The following is a 9,932-nucleotide window of genomic DNA, read 5'->3' on the forward strand; positions in this document are numbered from 1 at the left end:
ATGTGTAACACCACTCTTCAGAATTCCAAAATGAAATTAAATTGGACATTTCTAGCAAATACATACACTGTTCTTTTGTCTTGCCGGAGTAGTTTAGAAGAAAATTCACTGAGAATATCAAGGAATGCCAAATTTAAAGGTGGATGGCTCTCCCCTTGTGGATTAGGCTCCTTAAAAGCAAATTCTATGCCATCTCTGTAAAGAAAAAGAATGAAATGAATATTTTAAAGGCTATAATTATGTCACTATAAAACAAAATAAAACGAGCTGGGCATGGTGGCATACATTTCCAATCCCAGCAGACAGCAAAAGCAGGAGGATCACTGCGTTTGAGGCCAGCCTGATCTACAGTTCTAGGCCAGTCAAGCCTGTATAGTGAGACCCTGTTTTCAAAAACAAACAAAACAAAATGTACACTAGTTAGTTGTCAGCCAAATATTGTTTGGTTTAAACTGTTTTCTGGTATTGTTTTTGAGATAGTGTCTCTTTTTGTAGCACAGGCTGACACTGAATTGAGGATTTTTCTGCTTCAGTCTCCCAAACTGCTGCGATTATAGGCATGTGCCAGCAGGCTCAGCATACATTGTATGCTTACTCACTTTCCCTTAAATTAAAGCCCAAGTTCTTTCACATAACCATCAGTACATTATCTCTGTCTTTCAAGGTACGGACTACCTTAAAAAATAATGCCCACTAATAATGACTTGTTTAAAGTTTATAAAATTAAAATCTAATCAGGCCCATTTTAACTAGTCCTAATTTAAATACCATAATTAATCAAGATAACAACTAACATTATAGGCTATTAAAAATAGCAGTAACGAAACAATGTAAATGAAACTAGGAAAGAAATGAAAAGCAGGCTATTTATCACAGGAAAAAATTTACTTCTTATGATAATTACTGAATGTGTGATTCTTAAAAATTATCTAAAATATTCACTAATATATCAAAACAATGAATGTGAGAATTTTAGAACAAGGTGAAAGAAGAGAGTAAATGAAAGTTTTCCCAAAGACAATTTTCTTTAATCAACAGTTAAGGGATAAAAGAATTTGTTGTACAAATTCTGAAATGTATTCATACTGTAAGTTTAACTGAGCCACAATAAAACCATTTCACTGTATACTAATCAAACTAATTAAACAGAAGTTTATTTTATTATTAAATTCTATACCCAATATAAAATAAAATGATTTCCAATTTTGAGAAAATAATAAAAATGCAGACAAAAAAATGCTGTGACTCAACACAAGGAAAAAGATTACTAGCAAATAGAACACATAACGAGGAGAGAACCTGACACAAGTGTTAAACCTCAGTCTTTCCTCTCTCTAGCAATGAGATCCCAGTGAAAGCTGCTTAAAGAGATTTTTTTAATGTCTTATGGATAAATGTTTTCCTTCTCATAATGTGTGTTTTCATTAGTAAAATGGTGCAGAAAGGGGAGGGAGTATAAATATGATAAAAAAGGAGTTTTAGTCCTTATCGATTCATTGAAATCACTTGCACTGGAGAAGACAGCTGAGCTGGTAAAGCACTTGCTTTGCAAGCAAGGAGACTTGCATTCAATCCCTAGCACTATACCCATGTTAAAAACACAGATGTGCCAGTGCACATGGAATCACAGCCCTAGGGTCGTAAAGACAGGAAGATCCCCAGGGCTCACTGGTCAGTCAGGATAGCCTAATTGGTGAGCTCCAGGCCAAGGACAGTCCTGAGTAAAAGGAGGTGAATGGCATTCCTAAGGATGATATTTGAGCAGAGGCTGTTCTCTGGCCTCCACATGCACAAATGCATGTACACACACACACACACACACACACACACACACATTTTAAACACACTGTAACAGGTTCTTAAACTTAAGAGACTTATAAACTAACTACAACTTTAGTTAGCTACTCCAAATGAAAAACATGTACACAAAATATTCATGATTAAACAAATCCAAGACATGAGTAAAATGTTAGAAGATTACTTGTGCAGCATGGCGATGGCTTCTCTTGTTTTCAACTGATCAAGTCCAAAAGTTAAAGCAAAACGTCGAGCAAGTTCTTTTATGCCACTGAATGTTGAAGATGATCTATCAAAATTATAGCCATTCTCTTGTATCATCTCATTAAAAAGCTTTTTCGAAAGAAAGAAAGCAATGTCAGTATTATTGCTAAGTATGGATTAACATTTTAAATATACATTAGAAAACATAAAATATAGAAGTTAGAACAATGAAGTACTGCATTCATAACACCTAAAACATGGATTTCAAAAAGCATGATACCAATGAGTGCGACTGTGCAATTCCATATACTGAAAACAGATCACCACTGATGCTAGAAAGGCTTCAGATTAACTTTGTCAAAATACCAGTCTGCTGCTATTAATTGGGTATTCATTCATACAACTTCATAAGGAAAAGATAACCAAGTAACTACTAGATAATGAGGCTCTGTGTTTGTGGTGTTGGGGATGAAACCCAGGGTCTCCTAAATACATATCATGAACTTTCATCATAAAGTAGCAGAAGCTTTAGAATTGATAACTAACCAAGACTTTGAACAAAAGAAATAAGCTTTATATGCACTATTACGTGTAAAAAATGTTTTAGTGCTATTTATAATGAAAACGTGATATAATACCAACATCAAACAAAATGTGATCTTGGTGAAATTATGATCCATCTATAGAATGGAGTATTAGACAACTATTAGAATGCTGAAGATATCTATATACTAAAGAAAATCCATATTTCCAAGTGATATCTGCATTCCTTTGTTCATTGTATAACAGCATAATTTTACAAGCAAAAGATACAATATAATTTTCCATTGACAAATGACTATGTACTGTCTACACATGTACACGTATATACAAATACACAAAAGGGAGAATTATTTAGCCTTTAAAAGGTGGAAACTATGTTAACTGCAAAAACATGCATGAGCCTTGAAGACAATACATGAAATAAGCCAGGAATAGAAAGCCAAATACCATATGATCTCATGTACATGGAACCCAACAAACATGAAGCATTAGATACAGAGAGTAAAAGGATTATTGCCAAAGCTAGTGTAGTGGAAAAGAGGGAATGAAGAGATCCCAGTCAAAGAGTACAAAGTTTCAGTTGGGAAGATTGTGATCTAGAAACTAACTGTATATATGGTGAGGTACTATAGGGCTGAAGGTGCAGGTCTGCAAGAGAGATAGCCTGCTTACTATGTACAATGCCCTGTGTTCCACTTAAAGAAATGCACACAGGTGTGTGCACACGTACATGTGCTTTATTCCTGCACACATACAAACTCATATTGTACACTTGAAAATTGCTATCCAGGTAAGGGGGCACAGGCCTATAATTCCAGCACTCAGGAGGCTAAGACCTGGGCTACTTAGCAATACTGAGGGTAAAGGTGCTTTCCATCAAGCCTGGCAACCTAAGTTCAATCTCCAGAAGTCACGTGGTGGAAAGAGAGAACCAATTCCCTCAAGCTGTCCTCTGACCTCCATATGCACAATGGGACACATGTATACAAACACACACACACACAAATATAAGCAACTAAATAGTTTTTTTTTTTTAATCAAAGGGCTAGAAAGATGGTTTGGCGGATAAAGCATTTGCTGTGCAAACAAGCATTAGGATCAGAGTTTAGAACCCTAACGCCCACATAAAAGCCAAGTAGGTGTGGAAGCCTGTCCATAATACTCCCACCAGGTTTACAGGTGGACTCTAGGTTCAGTTAGACAAGAGAAGACACTGAAAGACAATCTCTGAAACTTATATATAATCACCCCAACCCACTCCACCACACACACACACACACACACACACACACATATGAAAATTGTTTATAGTGGATGAAATTACACTTGATTAGAATTATCTCACCACAAAAACTTCATGAGGTAATAAGCTAAGTAGCAAGATTCAATTACTTCACAATGTGTGTGCATAAACTTTATGTAATATACTGTAAATATATACTTTTTTTAAGACAAGGTCTCACTACGTAGCCATAGTTTGCCTGGAGCTCTCCTACTGCAAAACCAGGTTGGCCTTGAATTTACAGAGTCTGCCTGCTTCTGCCTCCTAAGTGTTGGGATTAAAGGTGTACATCACCATGTCAGTCAATATGTAGACCAGGCTGGCCTTGAACTCACAGAGATCCGCCTGCTTCTACCTCCCAAGTGCTGGGACTACAGGTGTGCGCCACCATGCCCGGCTCTCAAGTCTACCTTTTAATAAAGCTGATCAGAGTATACACAATTCCTATTCCTCTCGAAAAATATGAAATTTTCTAAATTTCCTATAGCCAGTAGCTATTATTTTATAACAGGCATTTTTTATGTTTCCCTAATTTTATCAGAGCCACAACTAGTCAACGTGCAGAGAATAAGAAACTAAGGAGTGCTAAGCCCTAAATGAGAATCACACCTGACCCCTCTGGAACTAGAAAGCCTGCAGAAGAAGAGGTAAAAAGACTGTAAAAGCCAGAGGTGGTGAATGAATGCAACAAAAGACGTTTCCAGACAGAACAAGGCAGTTACTCATATGACTACACAGCATATGTGACAGCATGCTCAAGACCCATGCAAACCCTAGCCAGACAAAAACCCCAGCAGTGAGGGGAGAGGTAGACATGAAGCCCCAGCCCTAGCTGAAGAACTATTGGCAAAGGATAGCTGCTGGGAGAGGGACAATCAGTTTTCTTTAAGAGTGTGATGCCAGGTAGGGGATGGACTGATATCCAACAGTAATTGGGGAAAACAAAGTGGATTTGATAGGCCTTAAGATATATTGTATGAAGTGCACAAAAATTCAATAAAAATATATATTGAGGGAAAAAAACAATTAAACAAGAAAAAAAGTGTAAAATAAAATAGGGCAAGAAGAGGACATAGTGAGGTAGGGATGCATTTGAGAAGAGGTGGGGGAGGGGCTTGAATATGATCAAAACACATTGTATGAAATTCTCAATCAATAAAAATATTTTTAAAAGAATATTCAAATTTGGAAGGAACTGAAAAACTTCAATATCACCATTTAAGAACCAAGAAAGTATCAGATTGCAGAGCATGCTTTGTCTGTGAAGCAAATAAATATTCAAAGCAAGTAATTTTACATAATTAAGCCTGTCTTGCAAATGACAAAATAAAAGGGCTGTTATATTTTAGTTATAAATGCTCACTAAAATATATTTGAAAATTATGGAAATTGAAATTATGGAAAATTATGGAAAAGTTCAGGACCCAGCATGAGACACACACCATTAAACCCAGCACTCAAAAGGTAAAAGCAGGTGGATCTCTGTGAGATCCAGGCCAGCTGGGTCTACAAAGCTAGTTCCAGACAGCTGGGGCAACAGGCAGATACTGTCTCAAAAAACAACAACAAAACAACAACAAAAAAAAATCTTCAGAAATCTACCAAAGCAACTTGACTATTAATATTTCAGTGATAATTTTCCAGCTAGAGAGAGAAGCACAGTTTTATAAGTATGTTCTTATATATTTATTCGTTTTCTTTTTATTTTCAAATGTGTATCATGAGGATTTCTGCAGTAAGGACTATATACCTACACTAATTTAAGACATGACATCAACCGACATTTCAGAAATGTATTTAACATTTAATATCCTATTGATAGACATAATTACTTGCCTCTAACTTCTTGCTATTATGAACATAGCAACATATTACTTTATAAACCAATTTTTGCAAATTTGTTCTACTTCCCCTTGGTTCTACGTTGGTTAAACTTTTAATGTAATTGCTACCTCAAATGGTATGTATATTACAGTTTTACAGCTATTTTTAAACTGCCTATCAAGCCTATTTTCTCCATACCTTAGGTAGCTATAGGTTTTACCAATCTTGCCAGCCAGAAAGCAAAATCTTAGCCCATATTTCATCTACTAGTGAGATGGAATATTTGTGTTGCTATGCTTATGGATTTTTGCTGTGATATTTGTGAGGTTTGAACTCTGAGCCCATTAACTCAAGTGTTTCCAGTGTTAAGGAAAGCTGGTGCTCAATGTCTTACCTGCTGCAAGCTGAGAATAAGAGTCTTAGCACACTGGATTTTGTCTATTTGCCTCGTTTTACTCATTGTTTCTTTGATGATATCTCCATAATCATTATAATACTAGAAGAGAAATTTGCACAAATTAGAATTTTATCTCTTAAAACTATAGGACAATAAGACTCAATTATTGTTAGCTCTATAAGCATGACAAAGCATGTACTTGGCCAAATCATGTACATTTAAAGGCATAAAATAACAGTACTGAAGATTGAAGGTCATTTCTAAAACATAATCTTTCAACTTCAATAAATTTACAAACTGCAAACTATTATAATCTTAAACAAATACAGTATTCAATAAAGCAGTAGCTAGGTTATACAGAGTTTCAGAACAATACAAAGAATATAAACTAAGTTTTCTTTTTGGACAATTAAGACAAATATAATCAGATTTACTCTCATTATAATGAGGATGGAAGCCTTGAACAATTTATCAATTTGGTTTACAGAAACAGTCTATGAACAACTTTTTGAATAAAACTTACTGTGTGTGAAATTTCTGTTACATGCTCCATATATGCACCCCCCCCCAATTTAAAACAGTGGTTTTGGGTGGATAAGATGTTAGTGAGTGAAGGCACTTGCCACCAAGCCTGACTAACTGACTTTGATCCCTGGGATCCTCATGGTAAGAGAGAACTCCCAAGTTGTTCTCTGACCTCCACCTAAGTACCATGAACAAACACGAATATAAATGAATACACACACACACACACACACACACACACACACACACACACACACACACAGTAATTAAAAAATTGCAAAAGCCAGTGGCTTAAATACCTATAAAATGTCTACCAGAGATAATGTGATGGAAAAAATTGTCTTAAATCCAGAAAACCTAAATCTAAATTTTAAATTTCTTAAATAACTTCATATGCCTTAGTGTGAAAAAAACAATCACGGCAAATAACTTAACTCCTAAACTACTTTTCAACGGCGCTAGACCTCTTTCATGAGGCAAAATATTCTAAATGGAGGATTGCCTTAGAATTGAAAAATCTATTGCATATATTTTTATTTCTTTAAAGTAAAATTTTTTAAGTTTGCACTCAAGAAGATTTTAAAGACTTAAAACAAACATCTTAACACTGAGTCATATTCTCTAAGTATGATTAGCAACATCCTTTGTAGTCCTACTTCAAAATAAAGGGAACCTTGCATATATTTATGAAATAATCTCTAACTGATAAAGAAAAACATCATCTTATTGCTCTCATCATGAATGCGATTTCTAATGGCTGCAATTAACCTAAGATGAGTCAGTTCTAATATTCAAACTGGTAATGATCACAATCCAAAAAATCTACTAACTGGAGGAGTAGAGACATAAGAAAATGTTACTCAAAATGGTTTTTGTTTTGAATAAATGTCATTTATATGACACAGAACTCAGTGTTTTAAATTTTTCAATGGTCAGGGCTGGAGTGATGGATCGGTGTTTAAGAGCACTGACTACTCTTGAAGAAGATAGGGGTTTGGTTCCCAGCACTCACATGGCAGCTAACAACCATCTGTAATCCCAGCTCCAGGGGATCTGATGCTCTCTTCTGGCTTCTGTAGGCATTGTACAACATAGATGCACTTAACATACATGCAGCCAAAATACTCATACACATAAAACAAAATAAATCAAAAAAATAAAATTTCAATGGTGCCCACACATGCAAGGCAATGCTAACATTTCTTTTAAGCACAGTAAAATCATCTTATTATGCATTCTCAACCTTACCTTCATATACTGCTTGAAGATATCTGCAGCTGTATTCATCTCCACCACAGTATATACAATTAGCTTACAAAATGCTGCAAGTAAATTTCTCCTCTTGTGTAAAGCTTCAATTTTACTGGCTTCATCCTCTTGCTGACCATCTGAAGTGGGGAGTTTCAAACATTAATCCAACATGTAACTTACTTCAATCATATTTTTAGCTAATTAAGTTTTATGTCATGTGCATAAGTTTTGCCTACATGTATGTGTATCCATGCATGCAATGCCCACTGAAGCCAGAAAAGGGTGTCAGATTCCCTGAAACTGGAATTGCATGTGGTTGTGAGCCGCCATGCTGGCTTTGAGAACCAAATCTGGGTTGTCTGCAAAAGCAGCAAGTGCTCTTAACCATTGGACCACCTCTCTCTAGCTCCTCAATCATACCTTTTAATACATACTACATCATTAATTTCTTAGAGAATAATTTGAAAAGGGAAAAATATATCAAAGCTATAATCTAAAAAAATTATGACCAATAGACTATGTTTCTGAGACATAAAATAATCAGAAGCCTGCTTGGGGAGCATGAAATAGGAACAAATGGAACGAGTGAGATGAATTGATTACTTGGGTTAGCTGACTTAATGCATTCTCTTTTTTTAATATTTTGTTATTTTTATTTATGTGTATGGGTGTTTGCGTGCATGTACATAAGTGAACCCATATAGTGTAATGTCCCCAGAGGTCCGAAGAGGGCATCAGAATCCCCTGGAACTAGAGTTATGGACAGTTGTTAGACACCACGTAGATGCTGGGAATTGAACCTGGGTCCTCTGCAAGAGCAGTCAGTGCTCTTAACTGCTGTGCCATCTCTCCAGCCCCACTTAATGCATTCTTACACTTGCCCAACAGGATGGTTTGTCAGTAAGATCTGTATATTCAACATCTGTTAGTAAAGTTTCCTTCACTGAAAGCATATCAATCTCAGAAATTCATCATTTTCAAGGATGATGTTACCCTACTTCACCTCAATTCTTAACTATACATTGTTCTTTTATACATATTAAACATTCAGTTAAAATAGCTTATAGCAACTAGTCTATGTTCTTAAGATAATTTCACATTATCTTGACATACAATTCTCAATAGAACAGACTTAACTCAATGTCCACTGTCAGGGTAGCACTGCTGCAGCCTCCAAGTACTGAAGCATTTTAAATAAAAACCTATATATTTTCCTGGGTTGGGTAGGCAACTCAGTGGGTAAAGTACTTGAATCGTGAGCTAGAAAACCTGAGGTCTGATCCCCAGAACACACAAAGAGCCCAGACTCAGTAGTGCATGCATCTGTAATTCCAGTGCACCCTTTTCCAGAAACTGGAGGTAGAGAGAGGAGAGTTGCTGGAGGTTTGGGGTATCAGCCAGCCTGGTATATGCAACTGCGAAGAACAGGACCTCGTCTCGAGGGTTAGGGAAAGGACTAACACACCTGTGGCATGTGTGGGTCTATACTGACACACATACACCAATGTACATATACACCAATGCACAAATAATTTCCCTATGGACAGACTTCAAAATGGAAATTAATCACAAACAAAACTATAGCATGCAAAGAAAAAATAAAAGAAGCTCACTATTTAATTTTCTGTTTGGTTATTAGTTCTTTAAAGAAGTCAATGTTTTCAATATTTTTATTAGCCATTTACAATTTGTGAACAGCTGGTCCATGTAAGATTCCCAAATTTTTTTAATTTTTAATAGCTACATGATTAGAAGAAGCATTGCATTACAGCTTTAACATTTAAGATTCTCAATTTTTAAAACTATTTTTTTTAATTGTGCATGTGCTAATCCTGACACCTACTAGAAAATCACTCCTCCTTCTCCCTTCCATCATTTTTTTATGCTGAACCCAGGGATGAAGAATGCTAAGCACACATTCTATCACTGAGCTCCACCTGCAGGCCCTAAAACCAAAATTTAATTTAAGACAGACATCAGAACAATTTTAGTTAAATGTTCCAATATGCCCGAGTCATTTACATAGAAACTTAATTTTCCCTTTTATTTATTTTTATTCAATTTTTACATATTTTATACAATATTTTGATATTTAGAGCTCCTCCCCTA

General features: G+C 35.7%; 1 protein-coding gene across 5 annotated transcripts in view; it reads right to left on the reverse strand.

Moving 5' to 3' along the window:
- Positions 1-9,932, reverse strand: part of Stag2 (stromal antigen 2) — a 141,259-nt gene that overhangs the window by 18,286 nt on the left and 113,041 nt on the right. For all 5 annotated transcript variants that reach the window (XM_008833914.3, XM_008833912.3, XM_008833913.3 and 2 more), the window contains exons 25-28: positions 7,821-7,960; positions 6,045-6,146; positions 1,982-2,130; positions 67-195 (exon numbers count right to left, since the gene is read on the reverse strand). In XM_008833914.3, coding sequence (XP_008832136.1) covers positions 67-195; positions 1,982-2,130; positions 6,045-6,146; positions 7,821-7,960 — 520 coding nt within the window. The remainder of the gene's footprint in view (positions 1-66; positions 196-1,981; positions 2,131-6,044; positions 6,147-7,820; positions 7,961-9,932) is intronic.

This window comes from Nannospalax galili, unplaced genomic scaffold (genome assembly GCF_000622305.1).
Source record: "Nannospalax galili isolate Female #2095 unplaced genomic scaffold, S.galili_v1.0 scaffold75, whole genome shotgun sequence".
NCBI classification, from domain to species: Eukaryota; Metazoa; Chordata; class Mammalia; order Rodentia; family Spalacidae; genus Nannospalax; species Nannospalax galili.